This window comes from Fulmarus glacialis, unplaced genomic scaffold, assembly GCF_000690835.1.
Source record: "Fulmarus glacialis isolate BGI_N327 unplaced genomic scaffold, ASM69083v1 scaffold16404, whole genome shotgun sequence".
In the NCBI taxonomy this organism is placed as follows: domain Eukaryota; kingdom Metazoa; phylum Chordata; class Aves; order Procellariiformes; family Procellariidae; genus Fulmarus; species Fulmarus glacialis.
Window position 1 is genome coordinate 2,256 of NW_009208838.1, and position 24,065 is coordinate 26,320.

The following is a 24,065-nucleotide window of genomic DNA, read 5'->3' on the forward strand; positions in this document are numbered from 1 at the left end:
TGATGCTAATAGCTGAGTTCTTCCTGGATGGGGGAAGCGCAATTGTGTCAAAAGCAGGCTAATGGCTGGTTATCCTGGGTAGTTATATGTGCCTTTAATGTGAATATCTACATGCAGGATGACAGTTGCACTGCCAAAGAAACATGTATGTATAACTAGTATTGTTCACATATACCACTGACAAACGGGCAAAGTGATGTCTAACAGATCTATTACTAGATGTTCACCACAGGACATAATGCATAACACAATATTAGCCCACAAATAATAGTGATCACAGGAGGTGAAATATTCAACAAAGTAACATTTACAGCATTAAGCGTTAGATGTCATGATCCGTAATGAGTATCTGATACTTTCTCTGTTTCTTAAGAAGGTGCCCCTGAACCATATGCATGTGCTGCACAAAGCAGGATTGGTAAGAAATCCTAACCCACAGGCAACCCCCACCCAGCCATTAAGTTCCTAGAAAAATAAGATAGTGGGAGGGACAGACCTCATGGATTTAAAGGAAGATGGTCTAATTTGAACTTGCTTTCTTTCCTTACAGAATCCCAACCCAAGGGAGGAGATTGTGCCACTGAGAAGTGATTTTGGCCAATAAAGTTTCTTACTGGCATTTTACTAACTCTCAAATCTAAAATGCAAGAACCCTCCTAAAAGGCTAACACTGAGAACAATTTAAAAAAAAAAAAAACCAAACAAACCACGCTCTGTGCATTTTTAGAGACACAGGCATCCTTTGGACTCTGGGTTGCTCAACACTGAGAGCATCTCTGCTCTCTAGCCTTGGCATCTGCAGTTCGAGTCCCATGTTTCTAGACTAAAGCTCAGCAGTGGTCTTATCCTCCCATTTTATTTACTAGTCTTTCCAGAAGTTGGTATCTGGCCACAAGCAGAGTCACGGGTACAGGGAAAAGTCTATGCTGTGCTAGTGTTGTACCCAGAGTAGTAACACAAAAAACATGTATGGAAAATCTGACACGTATAAAGATCACTAATCAGTACACAAAAATATCCCTGTGAGGTAGGTAATCATCACCCACCTTTAAAGATGGGCAAACAGGCTAAGAGATATAATGACCACGCAAAGGCCAGAGAGAGAACATGGAAAGGAGCTCAGGATTCTCAATCTCTTGGCTCTACGATCATTCTTCTCGCCCTTTTCAGACTCATCACTCTGCTTGTGACACTGCTACAAAGACACCTTTGTAATTATTGACTACAAGGGTAAAAAAAAAAAAAAAGGCAAGAAGTAAAGCAACATAAGCTAAGGCCAGAAGCAACCCTAAAGTTTATTCCTTCCCCAAATAAAATATCTCTGACCCAGTTTTAGGCTGTATGTTTCTCTTGCAGTTTTCTATGCAAATGTGTTGATCTCCAATGCTGTTTGTGAGATTGGCAGCTGTGATTAGCCTTTTAGGAGGCTCATTTACACTGGCATTCTCTCATTTTCAGTTAGGTTTGTGCTCCCTAAGCTACAGTTGTCTGTACAGGGGAAGACATGGATGCAATCTGTTCTTCTTAACGGTACAAGGAATTCCTCCATCAAGGTGCTGGGGAGGTGGAAGTTTAAAAAGAAACAGAATCAAGACAGTGTTGCATGTAACCCCATTACCTTCTGGAACTGCCATTCTCCTCCATGGGAGGTGCTTTGCTCTCTAACAGTGGCCAATTAACAGGAATGCTCCTCACCTTACTTGGGACCACGGACTTTAGTGATATTCACAGGTAGATGGGATGTATGTCACCTGTCCCTTGACGCAGAGAGTCTGACACATGCATTATTTCACAGCAAAGGAGAAAAGGGATCGTTAGAAACAGCATCTTGGACAAGCATACAAAGAGGAAAATAAAAGCAGCCAAGCAGCAGATTTCTGGCAGAGTTGCCTCAGAGCTTCTGAACAAGCCGCCACTGTTCTGTTCCATGACTGTCAGTGCATGGCATGGATTTTTCTAATTAGACTGCAACAATCCGAGCCCCCTCCTCCCCCCCTTCTGCCACCAGGGGAAGGCTCACCGCAGCAGCTGCCTCCATGGCAGATCTCAAAGTCTGTGTATAAAAGGAAATGGAGAGACAGAGATGGACTGGTCCAGAGTTAAAACCCAGTATCATAATAATATTAATCAATAATCATATTATTAACAGTAAGAACGGTGCAGCCTAGTGGATGTAGGCCCTGTACACTGCAGACATGTCGTTGTCTGATTGGTCCAATGCTTTTGCTCGTTTATACACCTAGAGAAGAGAAATTACAAAAGGATCAGTGCCTGCTCTTGTGCAAAGCCTTTCCCCAGCAGAAAAATTACTTTGCTGAGCACTGCAAACCAGAGAACTGCATAGTATGTCAAGTAATTAGAGCAGCGCAAATCAGAACACACCAGGTCTTGTTGAGGCCATCTGTGTTTACTGATGTGATGTTCTAAGAGCTTCTACAATCAAAACAAATCCAATTCCATCCTAGTCAAAATATATTTCAATCGCTGTTCCCTTGTCTTAGAGACGACATAATTCTTAGTTTTTTGTCTCTTGCTGACAAATGGCTTTATTGAAGAAATGTTGAATAACATATCTGAATACTGAACAACTCTTACCTCGTTGGCAGCTGCTGCCATGGGAGTTGGGTGGTTGACAGAATCGCCCAGTGCAATAGCTAATCTGAGATCCTTCTGTATGTATTTCAGGTAGAAATCAGGTTTAAAGTTTCCTTGCAAGATATCTGTTGAGAGGAATGCATTCAAAAAATAAGCATGACAAAAGTAAATCAAGCCCACACTGCAAGGTCATGCAATTCAACACCAAACTTCCCTTTCCCATACTGATCACCAGGAACACTGCTTTTAGCTCTTCTGTTTCTCTGTTCTCTATATTCATCTGGCCACAGCAGATAATGTCCTACTGCCCACTGACAAAGTGAGCTCAGATTTCTAAGCAGCTTGCCCTCCATTTCACTTATTACCCTGCCCCAATGAAATCCTCACTGTGAACTCAAGTCCTAAGCAGGCTGTAGACAGTGCAGAGCTTAGGGTGGATTCTCAGAAGCCCTGGCTATGAAGGGGAAGGAATGGAACTCAGCTCTTCATTTCCAAAATGCTTAAAATACCCAGAATCCCAGGCTGATGAAGATAGGATGGTTATTTTCTCCCTTCTGCCATTATCTGAAATGCTGCTAGGTTGTGGCAAATGTCCTATAATGAAACAATGTAAGAGAACTTTACTTTGGCACTTCTGGTCCAGGAAGATGCTGGCAAGTTGTCCCTGATTGAGGATATCCAGAAGGGTCTGTTGGGACTGGCCAGTCACTTGAGCCAAAGTCAGTCCTTCTGCTATCGTTGCCATGAAGCTGCCTTGGACCATGTTCACAATCAGCATCATCTTGGCAGCATTGCCTACTTCACCTGGGAGCGAGACATACCGTTTGGCATTCCTCCAGAAGAGACACAGCAGCCTTGCTCCCCCATCCCACACAGCGTTAACACTACTAGACTCTTCATATCAAGCACTTGGCAGCTCTCCCTTCCCCTGACAGACTTCAGAAAATTCCCCATTTTCCAAGCACTCAAAGGAAGGGAGAAACCGTAACAAAGTATGATTTAAAATAAAAAGCATCACGGGTCCTCCAAAATGAGCCAGTATTCAAAAAAGAAAACTTGGGCTGGAGGCTCTGAAATTGGCCAAGTTCCAGAAGAGCAGGCCAGTTTCCCATACTGCCCAAGGAGACAAGAAACAGATGACACATACGCCTCTCAGATTCCTTTGCTGGAATTCCCAGTCCTTGCACTGACTAAGAAACTGCTATCGGGCCCTTCGTGTTTCTATTACCTAGAAAAAAAGAGGTCTTCCCCATCGCTTGGAAACAGCTACTGCAGTCCTCATATAAACCCCTGTCGCCAGCTGCCAGGATCACAAGCATCCCATCATTAGATAGCTGCTGATTTCCTGAGACGGGTGCTTCCAAAAAGCGACCACCCCGGGACACTATCACCTGGAAAAAGAGCATCTCTGGTTAGCTGTGCATGAACAGCATGCATTGATGCTGAGTAGGCAGCACAGCAAGAACATTGTTTAGGGTACTCCTGTCCCTGAGGACAGAACTTTAAAGCAGAACAAATAGCTTGGACATATAAACAGGAGAGGAAAGCACTAACACGTAATGCGCTGCATTCTGCAAAGGGTACTCGAGACCAAAAGTTGCCCTCACACTCCAGCAACACTTTCCTACGCCCATCACTACTGTGCATGTTTTAAGCAGCTCAACTTACGTGCTTTTGCCATGGCACCCTGTAACGGCCAAGGAACCAGTGCTGAAGTTGTACATGTGGTGTAGGAATCTCAGAAGATTGACTGTTATGACGTTTCCCCCCCTTTTCCCCAAAGAGGAAAGGCCTTTGACAGATCTCTTCAGCCAGAGGTTTACTAATACGTATGACTCTTCATTCTCCAAATTCGTGTTACACACTACTGCATCACCAATATGTCTGCTTAAAACTTCACTAAAACTAGCTCCCCTTCCTCGTGCAACAACCCACGCTGCCTTCAGGGCAGAGGATAACAATCAAGATGCCAAAGAGGAAATCAAAGATACCACATCAGAAACAATCAGAACACTTCTACAGAAATCCTCTCTATAATATTTCTACAGAATGAAACATGAAGGCATTCTTTTTCCCCAACCAGAACATTTAAAATAAGCAGATTACACATTTTATCAATTTAAGGGCAGTTATTAATCAAGACAGTGCTTTCTCCTCCAGTTTGCTACAGAATACCGATCTGGCTATAAATACTTCTTAAGGGATCAAAATTTGGCTGGCTGTTTGCATTGGTGCCAGCTAACAGCCCTACCAAATCTACAGGCTTTGCTGTTATCACCAGTGAACATCTCATTCAACTTTGTTTGCTGGTCAAGATTTGACAGTTTGTTTTATTTGCCTGTGACTTGAGTGTCTTCTAAAAGAAGCCCAAAAATCTTCAGAAGCATCTTTATTATCAACAGCTTACCACCTGAAGCAACAAGAACTGCAGTACTGCTGCTGAATCACAGGTGTTAGTTCAGTTCAATGTGATTACCTGGGCCAACTCTGTGACTGTATCCGCATCCACGGTGGACATGTCCACATAACACTTCCCTGGGCGAATCCCCTGCAACACTCCACTCGGACCAAGTACCAGCTGTGGGGAACAGAAACAATAGGGTGTCTGCAGAGAAACTCCAATCCTGCAGGACAGCAGTTCAAGCGAGCCTGGTACTGCAGTGGTACACTCCTAGAGGGATATCAAAACCTACCCCCCAAGGGATAGGGGGGTAGGTTTTTTTTAAAAAGTATGATTTTTGTTGGGACATTTATTTTTACATAGCTGCACTGCCCAACATCTACAATGACCCAGGCTACCATAGTTAGTAGGAATCAGAACTGGCATTCAGTGACTGTATCTTGTAGTCTAGCTGATGGAGGAAAAATAAGAGCTAATCCTTACATCCTTTGCTGCTTTTGGATCTGATACACAGGCAAAGGTGATGTCACAGGTGGAGACAACTTCAGCGGGGGTTCTTCCCAGCCGTGCCCCCTCCTGGATGAACAAATCACACTGCAAAAGTCACAAATCCAAACGTAAGAAAAATTAAGTACAGAGCAAATGGGTTCTCCAGCATTTTGCTGAAACAAATTCTGCTGCTGGACCCAACTCAAAAGGAGTCAGGCATATTAATTACAGAGCAACTGGGTTGTCTTCTGTTGGTTTGCCCCCCCACACACACAAGGGAGTCTTTTGCAGCTTTTCTGAAACCCCAAGTGAAGAATTTAAGAAGAAAGACAGGGGAAAAGAGAACACTTAGGTGAAATGATAAGAGATTGAATGTTGTGGGTTTTGGAGGAGAGATGGCAGAAAAAAATTGGTAAACAGACATAACAAAAGTTGTTACTGGACAGTAAACAGAAATATGCACAGCTGAGACTGACATGTTTTAGAGGGCTGCTGCTTCAAAATCTTAGCTCCTTCCTTCTTACCCTATCCCCTCATACCATCCATGTTTTGCAGTTAAAAAAAAAAAAAAAAATCTTTTAATCCCTTTTAACAAAGTAACCATGGAACCCTTCACGCCTTTGATATTCCACAATATCCAAGTGCCACATCTCCCCCAGTTACCTACTTTTCCTCCTCCACTACAAATAATAACACTGGATAGAATATAAGTGTAATATAAGCTCCATATTCACTTTGAATACACCTATGAAACTCTTCTCATCCTGGCCTCATGACACAGCAGGTTTTCCACAGAACCGTTGTTACTGCAACATGAACAGCACAATGGATGTGTAGATGAAGCTGTGGTCAAGCAGTGCGTTTTACCACACCACTCCTAGGATCAACTCGCCAGCACTTCATCTTTTTGTCCAGCTCCGTGACACAATGACTTGGCTATTTACAGCAGCAGTATTTCCAGAGGCACTTTACGTTGCATTCCTCAACACATATACGAGGTTGTAATTTTTCTGGCAACTCTCTCATCTCATACAAAATAGCAATGGCGTGGGGACTGTTCACATAAAAGTGACCATACTAGGACAGACTACAGCTTCATCTAATCAAAAGTGGCCACCAACAAGGACCTAGGAAATAATAATAGAACAAGGTGGCAAGCGTATACTTGTGTTTCTTTGGCATCCTCTCCCAGGCATCACTGATCGGCGACTCCAGGCCTCCCTGAGCTAGAGGTGGTAACTACATGTTTAGAAAAGGTTACGTATCATCTGTACGTTAAGCACATGCCTACCTTCTCGGCAGTCCGGTTCCAGACAGTGACAGTGTGACCCATCTTGAGTAAGTTGGAGACAATGCCACTTCCCATCAGGCCAAGTCCCAGAAATCCTATCCTGAGGGGAAGAGATAAACATTAATGCAACAGAAAGCAATTGGTATCAGCCTCTCATGGTCTTGGAAATGATGGAAAGCAAACCCTAGAGCATCACCAGCAAAAAAATCCCCAAATCACAACACAACCAAACATGTGCCACGGCAGACACAGCTAGAATGGGCAGATACTGACCTTTAAAAGCAAGCTGGGATTTATTTTGCTTACCAAGCATCCCTAACAATTTCCTGAAGAAAGTCTTTAGTCTGCTTCAGAAGACTACCTAAATATTATAGGTTTAGGTGGTTTGGGTTTTTTTGCTTGCTTGTTTGGGGGGTTTTATTTGTTTGTTTTAGTAAAATTGCTGCTCTTGTGCTTTCTGTTGCCAGCCATTGCCTTACTGAAGATAAAGGGAACATTCAGAGATCTGCAGGTGTTTCTCTGATTAATCTTCTGATTTTTAAACTAAGTCACAATGAGTAAGTACAATGACTTGCTTATACTACTGAATGATACATTACAATCTTTATTTTAATAAAGCTCAGCAAGGGCTACTGGGCTAAGCATGATGCACAGACCAAGACCTAGTCCCTGCTCTGCAGCTGCAATTTTGGACAGACACAGAAAGGAAGGAAGTAATAGGCCAGTACAGGTCACCATGAGCGACAATACAACAGTCCCAGATACCAGCTGCTTTCCCCCATGCCTCCCCCCTCAGAGCTGGCAAGAATTTTGCTCCCCCCTTCAAGAAAAAGACAACACGCTCACAAGTTCCATCTCCACAGTTACCTGCAACAGGAATTCCTGTGCAGTCATTGCTGCAAGAATCCTTTTATACATCATGCAGCTAGCTTCATACCAAAACCACAATTCTAGTAGGAGGTTATGAAGTGTTCAGTTACACATCTGATGTAACTTCACAACGAAATCTGCCTGGCAATTCCCCAGTTAATTCTTCAGAACTAGCCACACTACAGATGTGCTGTGGCTTTCGCAAGCCACCTGCACTCTCCCAACTACACATGCTGCCTTTTGTGAGAGCAAACTAATTTAGACAGGTCAGAGCAAGTCACTATAGGCTCCTGAAACAGCCCAAACAAAGTCCACCTATTTTCAAGTCTCTAAAACAGAGGATATATTCTTTCTCTCCCAACCCACCTCTGAGCCACACTTTCCTGAGAGACTGTTTTACCTGAACAGCTTCATTGTTATTTTGGTTCCCCTGGAGTACAGTTGAGAACTGATATCCCATGAGAACGACCCCAACGGCAAACAGCAAGCTGTGGCCTGAACTCAATTTGAACAGAGCGGAAGTTACAGAGTGAAACAGGAAGCTCAAGTTAGGCTTCTCTCACTCTAGAAAGGAGAAGGGGGACGTTAGAAGAAACCAGAAAGCTCACGTGCCACACAGCAAAGCTCTTGTGCTGGGAGAACACGCCTCCCTCTTCCTCTTGTCTTCCACATGCTCAGGAGAGCAATTAAACAACCCCAGTCAACTGCCAGGCACTACTGGAGAAAGATACCCTTTTATCTTTCTGCCTCATACAGCATTCAGAAATACTGCTGCTTAATGTTCTGCAGTATGCCCTACAGGAAAAGGGCAACTGCAGAAAAGCCCTGAATTGCAAATGTATCCAGGCCAGGCCTTATTCTGAATTTTTCTACTGTACAGCCTCTGTTTGTTTTTAGCTGCCTCCTTCCCCCCTGCCCCCCAAATCAGAGTTTCACACAAGGACAGAGGAGATCTGTAGTTAGAGGGAAACATTAGGTTTATTTATTCTCAGTGACAAGCTGGATAATGGCTGCATGTATGAGCTGGGAAGGAGAAAAAGGAAGGGAAATGGCTGAAGTGCGTTGGAGATCTTACTTTTTGTCTGTAGGCGTGATACTGCCATTGACTGCTGTGCTGTCTGCTGCCTGGATGGAGGTGGATCCTGTTTCCTGGGGGGTAGGCGGGGGAGAGGAAAATAAAAAAGTAAAGTGCACAGCTCTGGAGGAACTGCAAGTCGTCAGGACAATAAGGAAAATCCATCAAAACCAACATTTGCCTTACCTCTTCACAAACCTTCAGCTTCTTTGTGATGGCTTGATAGCAGACAGCTGGCTGTATGGAGAAGACAAAGCATTCAGGGAAAGGATAGTGCTGATTTGCTCTGCTGAGCAAACAGACCATATCCTTATTACATAGAAACAGGCAGCTCACCCACCCACCACCATCTGCAAAGCAGGAAAACTCTCAGGCTTCCCTCAATGGGAGAGAATAAAAACAAAACCCTATTGCAACATACTAAGCTCTTCCTTTCCCACCCTGTCCCAGCAATTGAGTCTGTCTTCTGATACAGGTACTGCAAACACCTTTCTGTAGTTCATATGACAGACTCCTCTAGAGGCAAGGATCCAGGGCACCCCTACTCTCACATTTGGCCCAAAGAAAACAGAGATCTCTAAAGCCTGCCATAGAGCATCTTGCCTCATATCTATGCTCAGTATGTCAATGCAGCTGTGGAAGCAAAACGTTCTTGTTAATATGAGAAGGCATGTGGCTTTCAACAAACGATAAAGCGAAGGCTGCTCCTTCCCATGCTGCTTATTGTGAGCTTGTCTAGATTAAAACTGTTAGCTGCTCTTAATCCTTCTGGCTCTGCCCAGATCCTCAGTTAGACATAAATCCTTTTTCATTTAATTTGATCTTTCCTTTTCCTCCTGATGTTCACTGCTGAAGATAAAATCCTGCAAGGCTTCTGACTCTCAGGAGATAAATTGGCTATGTTTTACATGGAGTTTTTCTGGTCCTAGAAATTCTCCTGCCATATTCAGTTAATTGACAATTCATTCAGATGAAGGAACTGGTATGACAATCATTAAAGACAATCAAACAACAGGGTTTTTAAACAGAAAAACAGCTTTTCCTCAATGTTCAAACTACAGAATTTACTACAACAGATGTGTCAAATCCTTGGTGCTAGATAATCTTTAATTACTTAAACTATTCACTGTACTCAATGCTAAATCATTCTAAACCTTAAGGTTAAGAAGTAATTGAACTACAAGATTGCACGTGAGAATCTAATTGCCACTAGCCCCCAAAGAACAGAATTTCAGAGCTCTTTACACATACTCCTTGTACTTAGAACCAGCAAAGGGCAGGATGCCAAGCTAGACAGACCAGCAGAATGATCCTGTCTGCCAAATCCTCACCTTCTCTGTCTGGCTCAGCAGAAGTGTGGATCACTGTCCTTCACAGGCTACAAAGAGAGAAAGTACAGGCTCAGAAACATTCCCAGAGGGTCACTGAGCAGCCACAGCACAATTCCCTTGATGTCCCAAGCTGTATGAGAACAATAGCTTAAGGTGGAAAATATAAAATTTAGCAGCTGTATGAAGCAGCCTGTTTCAATTAAGCAGTTTACATTGTGTTTCATTCTCAAAACCAAAGCTATTCAAGACAAATTCCTCCTTTTTGGACATCTGTAGGAAAACCAAAGATGATTATGAGCAAGATTAACATGGAAGGAAGAGACCTGATACCTCGCTTCTTCTTCTTCCCAAGGGAATGAAAACTTATTTTCCAACTTCCAAGGAACTCCTTAAAACAGCATTCTGGGAATTGGCTGGAGATTACACCTAGCACTGTCACATGCTAGGCAAACCCATATTTACAGCAACAAGGACTGTAGGCCCCGGTATCTCACCTCCCCAATGAGCATCATATGTGCTAGCCTAGAGTCACGCTGCTCTTACTCTGCTTTACTGACCACTTATTTATTTATGCACAAAAATGAAAGGTTTCCAAAAGCTGCTTATGAGGCAAATCAAATGAAACCACCCCATACAATAGTATCCAGACAGGGAGAGACCATCCACACCATGTCCTCCAGTTTTGGGAAGCCAGACCCAGAAATACTTTTGAAACAAGAAGTGCAAAAATGAGCGCAGCAAGGTAAGTGTGAATCTGCAAATGGTTCCATAAAGACTGAAATCTCACTTCCCAGCATACTTCTTAATTGCCCAGGACATTGTCTAGCTTTCTTACACTACAGAATGACAGAACGAGAACGTCTTACTTTGTTCCTACAGGAGGAAGAATAGATCTCACTATTTTACAGCCCAGACAAAAGGTTCTAGATTTGCTTCCACAAACTCAGTTCCTAGATCGCATATGTTGTAAAGTTTCTCACCTCACTGACGCTTGGCGGCCATTTAAATCCAGCCACTGTTCCAGTCATCACTCTCTTCACTGTACTTGACTCTGGAATTGTGAGGTCCTGAGGAGATAGAAGGAGGATCAGAAAGAGCTTACAACCTGGCTCAGTGGCTGGCCACAGCACCGTTGATCATATGAGCACACATACAGAGTTTTGAAAAGCACTACAAATGCCTTCCATTTCACATGCTTTTCCATGAAGAATTCATATTTAAACATACAGTGTATTATCAACACAGGTGAGGTGAAGAAAACATGAACTGCCAACGAAGGAATTCAACCACAGTTATGGCTTCTGGACAATCCATTCTTCATATGCAAGAGGAATCATTGCACTTGTGTAATCACGCAAAGAGCAGAGAAGCAAACGAACACGCTTGATCCAGCATTCTCCTCTGGCGGATGCAAAAAGCTAAACAAATGGGTGAAGAACACCACCACAGTCAGAGGTCTTTTAATCCTCCACTGTGATAAAAAAAGTAGCCTACCTGTTACTAGGAGAACCTTCAAAGCATGAGGCTGATAGTCACATCTGCTCAAGTTTGCAGAATCCACGAGACAGACACTGATATATGGACTACCCAATTCACTCAACAGTCCCTGATTTTTAATGTCATGATAATACTTAACGCATCGGGGTTTTTTTTACTGTTGAGCAGATTAAAATTTATCTTTCTTATTTCCCCAAGATATATAGGTTAAAATAGGCCTTTATGCTATAGGAGATACACATATGCTACAGACATATAGGTCTTTATGCTGTATGAAAAGAACATGCAGGACTTCCGCATAGTATGTGTTACCTTCCTGAAATGAGGGTTCAGAAATGGAATCACATTATCTCCCCTCCAAAATTACTTCCTGAAAAATGCACAATATACCTTAACGTCCACACAGAACCACAAGAGAAGAGCATTGTTTGCAAAAAAGGTAAGAGCAAGACTCCTGGAGGTAACCCAGATTGATGCAACTGTTTCATCTGTTAGCAGGGACAATTTAGACATCAGTCTCCAACCTTAAAGCGTCGTTTCGGTCTAGGGAGAGCCTGCACACTAAAATTCTCTCCTTAGAGACCAAGCTGCTGTTTCAACTGGTAAAGCGTGGATGAAGCCTGCTTTGATACCTATGAAGTCAAGTTGGTCCTCTGAAAATATTAGTATAAGCTTCAAATTGAGAGTGTTTGAATTATCATGTATGCCTACAGAGCATTTCTAGACAGAGCACACCTCAGCAACAACTGGATCCTTGAATCTTGTGCATCCTTATTACTTGGAAAGCCAGCATTTGGACTGTGATAGGGCAAAAACACCCAAATCCCAACACTGCAGTAATGCAGAACAGCGACATAAGCGTTTTCTACCCTAGGGCTAAGAATTTGGGGAAATTATGAGAACCAGCGAAGAAGACGACAAGATTTTAAAATTATTTCACAGGCTGAAAAATACTATTAAAGCAGTACTGTTATATTTTCATGGCAATTTCTTTAATTGTCAGTACATCACTTTCCAGAAGCTACAAGGCTACTTTCCTACATTAGCCTGCTTATTTTCATGGTCTGTGGCCAGACGTTTATCACATAGCTGGCCACCTCTTTGTGATAAGCTGTTTAAAACCACTCCGCTTGCAATTTGCCAGTAAAATAATTTCTACTACCACAATTAACTCACTCAAAGTGCTCTGATGCCCTGAGGTAGTTAATACAGTGAAACCTAAGCATGCAATGTGTCAGCATGATCAGAATTCTCCCAGCCATTACTTTTGATCAATTTTGGAATGAATCTAGCTCAAAGACACAAAAGCATTTTGAAAGTAGAAAAAAAGGCCCCGTGGCTTATTGTAACAGAAATATGTGAAGATACAACACGCTCATAGCAAGACACTTTGAAAGGTGAAAGTATGTTGCCGGTAAAGTGTTCTCCTGCATCAGTCAAATCACAAGTTCTGTAATTATTAGTAAGAATTCACAAATATGCATCCATTCCCCACCCTCCTCCAACTCCCCCCAAAAGGAGAAACTGATGGGCTCTGTTGTACAGCCTGATTTAACAGAAGCTGGCTCTAAAAAAAAAAAAAAAAAGCCAGATTTCCTTCAAAGCTAATATCTGAGATGATCAGCTTCGTTTTACTACATCAAGAAAGAGTTTGCTGTTCAACCAGCGAAGGCCTATCCATTCACAACTTTGGAGATCAAAGACTACCACCTTGACTTGCATCCTGAAGCGCACTGAAAGCAAAGATTGTGAAGCACAGCATAACGTCATCCCTTTGAAGCACAGGTGAGCAAGCAGGCTGCCGCATGGTATATCAGCTGAAGTCTCCCAATGGTCTTCAGGTGTAGTCTCCGACGGAACATGTGCATTCTAATAATCCACTGAAATAATTATCCATTTGGAAAAGGAAGATCTGGACCACAACAGTGAGTTCCACAATAAATAAAAAGGCTGGAACTCTAGATGAGGGTAGACAAAGTACTGGTGGCTATCGTTGCTGCCACAACATCCAGAAATAACAGGGAAGTAATGGGGATAAAATAATAATGCTCCAAGGTTGGACTTCTATAATGGACAATGGAAATATATCCTATAGCATAGAAGCTGAAATGAATACAATTAATTCTTCTGGTGGATTCCCCAGGCTACTAGAGTTTCTTCTTTAAGCCCTAGCCCTTAAGAATATCCCATCCTCTATAAGTACTGAGGGTGAAGCTGAATGACTACTAATCACTTAATCACACAAAGTAGATGAGATGGAAGAAGTCAGGAATCAGGTGAAGACCCACATCTCTTCACTAATCCTTCCCACACAAACTGAAGTTGAGGGAAGGCAAGATGAAAGGTGGAATCTCATGATACAGTTCTCAAAGCCCTCTCAAAGATATGAATAGAGCCACTCAAAATAACTAACTGGTAAAAATTACAGGAAGAATCAACAATATGATTGCCAAAGGTATCAGGCAGCCAAATGGTCTAGAAGTAGTAACATGGAACAGCTTAAAAAAACCTGATACTGAACTGACTCTTCCTGCTGGCCTGTTAGTCAAGGTGCCAGTCAACCCTAGAGTCCATCTGCAAAGTCCACAGGGCACTGGCGGACATGCACAACACAAACCTTCTCATCCTTGGGTGGACGCCCCCGCTTTCGGGGGCTCTGATCCTGGGCTCTTTTCAAAGGTGATTTTGATCCTCTCTCTGACGATACAGAAGAGACCCTCTTTTTTCCTTCCCCTGTGCCCTTCTTCAACTTCCCTTCAGTCAAACTGGCTTTGCGTTTCTCTTCACCAGTGGATTGCTTGCCTCTTTCTTCACTGGAATTACGCCGATTCTTCTCTTCGTTGGAGTTATGGGAAGATGCCTGAGAGATTACAGAATAGAAGATGGTAAGGAAAGAAGAGAAGAGCTGGAATGATTTTCATGCAAAACCAAGGATGTGAAGGACCCTGTGCTGATTACTATCAAGCAAAACAACAGCACAGTAACTTGAAAACTAGATATTTGTTAGCGCTTTGAAGTCGGTGAAGGAAGTCCCTGGTTAGTTCTCCTGCAAAAACACATCCGTTTAAGTAAGCAAGTAACAGAACAGGCCACTTGAAAACTTGCTGGGAGTGCGTGCACATATATGCACTTCCAATATACTAAAGAGAAGATTAATAGATACCAAATTCTAGCCCAAGACTTAAGATTGATTTACCAAATCATCATAAGCAGATCAATTAGCCTATTCAGTTTCTCCATCAGTTTAACAACACTTTTTTTCGCCTACCAAACAAGATTGAATGGGGAAGAAGAGATGATAGGGAAAAAAAACCAAACCAAAACAAAACCAAAGGAATGAAAACAAACCCCTCCTCAACTTGCCAGAGGCAACAAACTCCTTTCACATAAAAATGCATCTGACCATCATTCATGCCAAGACTTGTTTTGATGCACACAGTAAAAAAGAACCCACTCACCTGGTCCTTGCCTTTGGTTTTTCTAAGAAACTCCTCTACAGCATCCACAGCTTGCTGGAAGCGCTTACCCTTGTTAATCTTTATCATTTCCTCTTTGTGAGGGTGATAAGGCTTCAGCTGCTCCACTTTGATCCAAGCACTAGAAACAAACAAACAAAAAAGTTAGTTATATTCTCCAAACAGCAACTTTCTCGACCATCCCACTTTTAGAAACACACAGTACACTTTTTTCTCCAGAGCAACTGACCAAGTTGCTCTCCAGCCCAAACTCACTTGCTTTCTACAACCTGAAGGGCTGCGACTTCTGCATTCACTGAGAACTTTCTTCTGGCACTTTTACTTAGTTTCTCTCTCGAGTTTTATATCCTCTCACGCTAGCAGTGCTCCGCTTTAAGCGTTATTCATATTCTCTATCAGCAAGACAGCTTTTGGATGTGATCACAGGTACTTGTTTAGAACAAAGGCAGTCTAGTGACTGCTCTTGTATCACCAGGAGGAACACCCACAATCACAAGTCTCCACATAAGGCAGCCAATAATATGAATCTGCTTGAGAGGTTGTTGAAAGCAGAGGCCACATAACAATTCTAAGCCATCAATCCCTTGTTCAAACATATGGTGCACACACAAGTGTCTGCAAAAACTGGAGAAAAAAAAACAAAATTACATATCTCACAACAGAGCTGACCACAAATAAAGTGAGCGCAAACACCACAGCTCATTGCTGAACATATTTCTTGATATATATCCTTGATATTCTGCACAAAAACAACGTTTTCACTTTTGAGGAGAAAGAACTGTTTTCTTCACTGCTGATGTTTTAAGATAAGCTGGTACAGTAGCAGAGTATTAACCTGACTATGAGGAAACTCAAATTACTTCCCTGTTTCCACTGCTGCTAAATAGGACTTCTTGACATTTACCAAATGGTTAAGTGGTCAAGTACAAGGTGACAACTCCACTTTCCTTCAGGTTGACAAGCTCTTCTGCCACTCCTTCACTGCGGCTTACGGGAATGCCTTTGCTTTCAACATTCCTTGTGGCTCTTGCAGAGATTAGACTACTTTCCTCTCTCCCCAGATTCAAGCCCAGGCTTATGAGCCACACTGTTAAAAAGCTATTTTCATCCTACTTAAAACAGACCTGTATAAGTTTTAGAGAAGCTTTTCCTGAGCTAGGATGGTCAATGGTGCTTCTTAGCATACAGCAGCTCAGCACACAGTAAAAACCAGTCAAACTTATTTTCTCTGGTCCTAAAACGTCTCTATGTCACAAACACTGACTAGCCACGATTATAGGTTTTAAATATTCTCCAGTGTGGTCTACCTCCTGCAAGCAGGTGAAGTGGTTCAACAGCTGCCTTTTCAGACACTGTAAGCATCACATCATACAGCTAAACTGAACATAAAGGTCAGGAATCAACTTGCTTAAGGTAGACTGAAACTTTTTGGGTCGCATTTGGAGAGATGAGCCCTCCTGCTAGAACTGACTGCAAAAAATGCTAGCATCCTTTCCACACTTCTAGTATAGCCTAGACCATGATTCCACCATAGCCTGGAAGCAGAACCCAGTACTCTTTTGCATGCAAAGCTGAATCATTTTGCTTAGTTTACATCTTCATGACTTAACGTAATATAACGAGTCAAATCATTACTTTCAGACTAGAGCCTGCTGTCCAGCAACTATTCAGAGAATCCCTCCTAGCTGCCCAGACTTTATAGTGAAACGTATCTTAAAATTCTGTTATACTGTAAAGCTCTTCTGTGTGGCACTCAGTAACAAAGCATCCCTAGGTACTAGACAACATCAGCTTATGAGAAGCCTTTCCACTATGTATATAAAGGAAAGAAAATTTTGGAGTACATTATAATAAAGCACGTTAAATGTTGTTGCCAGATTTGAATTTCTAAATAAAAAGAACTTTTTTTCCTCTTAGGTTTCTGCACATCCTATCCCTCCTCACTGCACATGTTCATACTCACTTTTTTAAGCCTTACCGTTAGGGATGGAAAACAGTGGCACTGTATCTCCAAATTTCTATTACTTACTACAGTCTGGGAAAAATTTCATAAAGTTTTATACTGTAGCAGTTTAGATGCCCACACTAAATGCTAACACAACCAATTTTGAAAGTCAAAAGAAAACTGCTTGGTTTTTTTATTTACAAGGCCAATGTGTGTGAACACACAACAGAGAAATCAAGATGGGTTTCCTGCTGTTAAAAGGGAATGCCTCAATTTTCATCAGTAAAACAACTCAAATGGCTGAACTCTGGAATTTGATATGTAAGCTTCTTAATGGAAAAAAAAAACCAAACAAAAATGACCACACTAAATTAGAATAAACGTCCATGCAGCTAAAAGGAGGGGATACTTAGCAGAAGAAAACAAGCAGCAGGGCAATACTGAAAGAAATAACTAAGTATTAGATTTTTCAAATTTGCACATTAAAAAAAATTTTGCAGAGTACTTACACATCCACAGATATCAGTAAGAGGTGGGAAAGTTTTGACTATAGTAATTTTCAGCTATGGCACTCTGCAGAGATGTCTAACAACATTCCAGCTGGCTCTGCTATAGAGCAGTTTGGCTACAGCAACATAGAGCTCTGCATGGGATAATGTGCCTAACTGAGAAACACCAGCAATGTAAACTAACCCTCTCTGTCAACTTAGCCTCTAAGCTCTGGCTCCTCAGATTGCCAGAGTACCACGTCCAACACCTGGCAAACTTTAAGCAAGTGTTTTCTGATGTCAGGACCTGAAAGAACATTTTAGAAAGACTACATTCAGAAATTTCTCTCTCCTTGAAAACCAGGGAGAACAGTGGCATAAGAAGAGGGTAGGTGTTTGCATCCAAACAGGATATGGAGGATGGGAAGGCAATGAGTGCTGTGCTAAAATTACTGTGCCTGATGGAAATAGGCTGCAGATTATTATACTTATCTTGGATTGCAAGCTTCATCCAATTTTTCCTTAATATATCAAGTCAGGAAGTGCCCCTTGACCCCACCACATTTAGTGACACTATTTAGGTTTGTACTGATGCTTCAAAAAGGTGCTATGAGCAAGAATGGACTGCTCCAGCTTCCTATTAAGACTTTGATATACATGACTTGCAAGACCATTTGGCTACTACAGAATATCTAAGGGGGAGAGAGGGTGGGAAGGGAGGTGAATATGTGTGTTTCTACACACATCTCTGATGACTGCAGGACTCTCCCTAGTACTTCTATGAAACATAGTAGAATGATACCTTCAAATCAATGATTTTTTTAGTTTTGGCAATGTCGTAATGAACTCCCAAGCAGGCCATGAAATGTAAGAATATTTTGAACTGGATGAAGCACACCAAGACAGACTTGTAGGCTATGGGCCTGCCAGTCTATTAATTTTAACTACTGAAAGCTATAAATGCACGTATATAGCAATGTGTAAGTTCTTACATTGCAGTACTTGACTACTGGAATGATCTACAAAGATTTCCTACGACAAGACTGTAGCTTGGGAAATAAAACGGGATCTTAAAAACTATCGGAAAAGCACAGTTAGAAACACAGATAAGAGGTCGAAGTTCCACTAGTATGTAGAAAAAATAAATAAAAATTCTTGTTTATACTCCCATAACTGGATGTTGTTACATGCTTGCCAGGTCTACAGGCAGGAAATATCAACTCTTCTTGATTTTAGATGAACAATCCTTCTAATGTGACTTGCTCTGAGAAGGGACACTCAGAAAAAAAACTCCTAGCCAGAGTAGAAAAATCTCCTTATCAATTTTGAGAACAAGTTATTAAGAAACATTACTTGAGAATGTGCATCACAATTAAGGCAATCACTTAGAATAGGACATGGATATTATATTACTACTATGAACACCAAGGTGGCTTTCACTGTGGTAAAGCTTAGGTGTACTTCACAGTTTAAACAAAAAAGCAAATTCTTCTTCCATGGGTAGAGAATCCTTATCTTCCAGAAAACCTGTTACTTTGGAAGTGACAGAAGCAACCAACCCCACCAACACAATAAACATAAGGAGCATAAAGCTTAGTAGAAACTACCAAAAGCCAGGTCTTAGAGCACAGTCTGAATGCACTCATGCTCTCACTTTTATGTCTTTGACCAAAACTACTTACAGCCTTCCAGTTAATGTATTTCCTTAGTCACTGCAGCATCGCACTGGGCCAGTAAGTATTAGTATTCAATTCACAGGTAAAGAAAAATGCATTTGCTTCTGTGCTGTATCCTAAGCTATTAAGGATTTCACAAATAACCAAAACCTATCTATACACTACACCAAAACCACTTCCAAACTCCTCAGTATGTTTTTATTCACCCATCCACTCCGCTCAGATGCATGCACACTAGTTCTTACTTCTAAGCAGCTTTCTCCTTAATCTTTGGTATGGCAAACTGGAGCCAAGTAAGTCAGGAGGAAACAATTTTTAACTAGCCTGAAACAGTGGCATTTTTGGCCACAGCAGTCACATGGGAATCCTCAGAAGAAAATAAGACTATGAGGTCTGAGATTGCCTACCCATCGACAAACTGGCTGGCAATCACCCTCAGAAGTTTGAGAGAGGGATTCTGCCCAGCAACTAGCTCCACCTTCACCTTACACAGACTGGACAATAGGCAAATAGCTTATATCCAGATCCTCACCTGTTAAACCTTGACAGAGTAAGGCAATAACAGAAGAGCTGTAAAAATGGATCAGTGGTATAGTTATGTCACCTTACAAACTTCAAAGTGGCAGAAAGAGCGAAGTGCTAGAAAACAGAAGCAATGTGCACTAGAATATGAGTCAGTGTACTCATCGCACCACGGACTACATTCATTGATGGAGCTTTGCATCCTCCTATTCGTCATGCTGTTCATTATGTAGAGTTGTGACATTTTGTCAGTTACATATTTTCACTTATGAAAGTGAGAAAGTATTTGCAAAACACATTAGTTTACTTGCACTAAGTAAAGTAAAGAGATTTTCTCTTCATGCTCATGAGTAAAATTGTTTAAACTTTTACTGATCTGGTTCATTGATTATGCTCAAAGATAAGGATTTTCTCAAGCAGCACACTGGTCAGAACAGCACAGTTCTAACCAGCACACTCTTAAGGTTCCAAATCAGGACAGAACAGGCACACAAGTTTCTCTCTCTTCTGTCCATCAATATTATTTTAAAAGAAGAACAAAGGGAACTGTATTTATTTCTATTTAATTTTCAGGTAGGGTATGCCAGTCAAAGCGAGCAAACTTCTAAATCATGATTATCTAGCAGGAAATGATTAAATTTCACAAGCTGGAGATGGGGAGGGGGGAGGGAGGGACACGACATTGACCACGCTACCTTACTGTGCCAGATGACTGGATTTTCCCTAGCCAGAGCTCTAGAATCGCGTAATAAATCCCCATTATTTTGCAGCTCTGAACTCTTCATTTGCAATCATGCTGCTAATCTCAGCTACAGTACCCCAGACATATAACCACTTTTTCCAAACTTGTCTTAATACAAAACATCTATGTATTTGATTTAATAATGAGAAATACAAGAATTGAGAACAAACAATCAGGGTAGAAATAGTCGATCTCCTCAACTTTTAGAACTTGATTAGCTCAAATAACCATGTTTAACAACAATGCCACCACCAAAAAACACTCTCTGCCCCCAAATCAACCTTTACCTGCCTTACATTACTAGAGATCCAACAAATGTTCCTATTAGTATGCAAGCATTCACTTCTACTCCATCAAATTTAGACCTCAGTTCTTAATGGAAAATTATTTCTAAATATTGACCAAAAATAATTTAGCAGTGGAATATAATTTCCTTAAGAAACATCCATTATATGGTCTCAGTTCTTGTTACCTTTTTTCCAAAAAGAAAGCGGTTTTCTAGTCTTCTGCAGATATTTGTAATTTTCTCCCTTACTGCATGACTTAATGCAAAATAGCAGAAAATAAAGGGAAAAACTGAAAAATTAGCGAAATAATTTTCAGTTTCATGAAATACCCAAGTTCTCAGGGTTTTGGGGTTTTTCCCAGTTTGTAAGTATCTACGTCTAAGACAACTATGATTTTGATTGCGTGTTTGGAATCAATAAATTCTGTCTTGCAAAAAGGCAGTCTACAACAGTTTTGGCTTTCCTATACTGTAAAGTCTTCCCAAAGCACAGCAAGAATGTTTTCAGTCATCAGGTACGACAGTATATTTTTTCACAAATGGCAAGCATATAGCTGTTTTATTTTTCTGCCAGAAAAACAAATGAATACTCTTAGCTGTACCTTTCTCATATATGCTAAAATCTAATCCAGTCACGTCACAGCTACTCCCCTAAAAACTCCCTAAGCTAGCAAGAACTTTCCTTCACAGCGGCAACTAAGATCCTAACATGACTGAGTATGTAACTCTTTACAGTCTTCCTACACCCACATGCAATAATAGCTGAATTTTTTTTGTGTGTAGATCAAAGACAATCCTTTGCAAAGCTACACTGCACCGTGTTAGTAAATATTTCTTCCATGAAAGATCTGTATTACATGGCACGGTATTTTCACCAGATGAAAACAAGCAGGTACATACTGATCTTCTGTTCCAAAAAACTTCACAAAGAAGCACTTTTTTCCACGAGGTTTCTTCAGATCTTTAGGTGGATTAACAATCTGAAGGTGATTAGAAGTGAAAGTTAAAAAGCACATAATGAAAATTTATACTCTGTGATTTTACTGCCATGTGTTAGAGCTATTGTAGATTCATTTTTAAATTTTTTTTAATCTGACTAGGAAGAGAACTTGAATTTGTTGAAAGTCTTTCAAGTAAATACATAACCCATGTATTCCCTTAGATATGGTATGCTGCAGCAGAATGAAAAAGTACCCAAACTCCACTGATACATCACTACATTCTTAGTGAGGTTTTCTTCTCCCTATCCCCAACAGATAAGCTGGCAATCTTTTTTTAAACTTAGAAAGCCAAATGGCATTAATCAAAGTTTGTTCCACTTAGGTAACTTTTAAAATTTACATTTAAAGCTTTGTCTTTACTCCCAGAATAGATTGCTTATAAAGTTTAAAATATTAGTCAAGAGAAAAGCTGTCACTCAGTTACACAGGTGACACCTGAAAGACTGCAGTGGAGCCTGGACTTAACTTGATCAATAACCAGAGTGAAACCAAACATTTATGATTGTCAGCCACATTGACAACACTTTTCCCTGCCACATGCTGTTATCTCAACATGCTTAGTCCTCATACCTCCACCAAAAATAAAAACAAAGTTCTTTCAGAGAAGTAGAAATAATAAAAATGGCACATATAATTCAATTCTTTTTTTTTTTTTTTTTAAATCTTTTTGGCCTTTCATCAGAAAAAAACCCAAACCAGAAGAGAAAGTTTAACTACTCCCTACCCCCAGAATTATTACTCAAAAAACATAGCTCTAAAACAGTATCTTGAGAAGCCAAACTCTTTATTTCTATTATTTAACACAGTGCATTTAACCAATTTACTATGGGAGGAAAAGAAACCTGTCTTGCAGAAAGTGATAGGATTTAAGCAACTAAATCTGGGAAACACAATCAGTTCCAGAGCTGGATGAACTGCTCTCTGTTGCTTTTCATTCCATCTGAACTAACAGCTGTTAGTGACAGGCTGAACTTCTAGATCAAATAAAGCCCTAAACTGGTTCACAGTTCAGATTTGTGGGGTATGTATTTAAAAAAAACCAAACAAAACCCCCAATATTAATCTTTAATTTAAATGCTTTCAGGCAAAGCTTTCTCTGTGCAGAAGGAAAAAGCAAAACCAAACAAACAAGAACCAAGAAAGCAATAATAAAAATAAAAACAAACCAAACCTCACCTTTCCTGGCCATGGAGGATACCGGCCCAGCTTCCCCCTAGAGAAAAAAGAAAGTATTAGGCACTAGAGCCAGAGAAAAAACAACTAACCCATGTCTAACTTTTTGCATTACATCATATTTTTCATATTAAGAGTTACAACTTACAGTCAAAACCTACCGTGAAAGGCAAGACGCACAGTTGACACACAAGCATTATATTGTTAGATACCTGCACCTAAACTAAGCCTCTAAAGAGTCTGCACGAACTCGCTGGACTATCAGAATTTAAGTGAACAGAATAGCAGCAGCATAGCTACTGCATGGAAGATACAATGCTATAGTGCTTATTACTCTTGTAAGACTGGATATTCCCTCACAAGGAACTGAAAACAGTTGATGCAGGCAATCAAGCCAAAGTTCAGGTTGCTAATTTATATCCATCTGGACAGAATAGTCTAGTGAGCAGAGCAGCCACTGATTTCCAGCTCAGAGAGCTGAGATTCTTAGAAGTTCTCACAGGAAAGCATTACTGGCAGGACCCCCTGAACAGGTGTTCCAGTATCACTTTCTTCAGGTGCTCGCCACCACAGTAAGACATACTGAAGATACAAAAGAGCCATAAGAAAGGCAGAAAAGTTTATTTCCTACACCTGCAAATGTTTCCATTACGAACACTACACAATTTCTTCACAGAGGAGGAAGAGAGACATTAGTCTTAGCCCTCAGGATGGTGGCTTTATCATTATCTTACCCTTGTCACTTACTCAGGCTGCAGTACTCTCACGAAACCTTATCAGTCATTGTCTGGCAAGAGACTGGCAAAGCACCTGTGGAGCCTGCCAGCTCCTGAACCAAAAATTCTCAGCAAGTAGCACTGCAGCCCTTCCTGAGATGGCAATGCTACACGGACGATTCAGTAGCGATGGTCAGGCAGGAACACTGCCAAGAGCTGTAACCGTGACCACGTCTCATATTTGATGCTTCCATTCTTGTACTGAACAAGACATTCATCAAAGCCTTTCATACGTTACTGTCTTATTATTACAGTTCTTCTGTGATGGCTCTAGGGATAGTACCTGTCTAGGTTGTCATGTACAGAATTAAAGCAGGATAATCTGCATTCCAACACTGAGAGCGGTGCACTCCCCAAATCCTCGTCTGAAAAAAAAATTTGCTAAAAAGAACCAATCTTTACTTACTTTGCTATATAAATTAGACAACTTC

At 41.1% G+C, this 24,065-nt stretch overlaps 1 protein-coding gene across 1 annotated transcript; it reads right to left on the reverse strand.

The window, feature by feature from the left end:
- Positions 1-1,811: 1,811 nt before the first annotated feature.
- On the reverse strand, positions 1,812-22,898 carry GLYR1 (glyoxylate reductase 1 homolog (Arabidopsis); the record flags this gene model as incomplete). The annotated part of the gene is given in 16 exon segments (XM_009576653.1): positions 1,812-2,239; positions 2,596-2,720; positions 3,220-3,399; positions 3,824-3,986; positions 5,072-5,173; positions 5,480-5,590; positions 6,777-6,876; positions 8,722-8,795; positions 8,908-8,958; positions 10,053-10,072; positions 10,075-10,099; positions 11,033-11,119; positions 14,167-14,409; positions 15,008-15,146; positions 21,585-21,664; positions 22,862-22,898. Coding segments are annotated over 16 exon segments (1,612 nt in total), but the record flags the coding sequence as incomplete, so codon positions are not given.
- Positions 22,899-24,065: the final 1,167 nt, after the last annotated feature.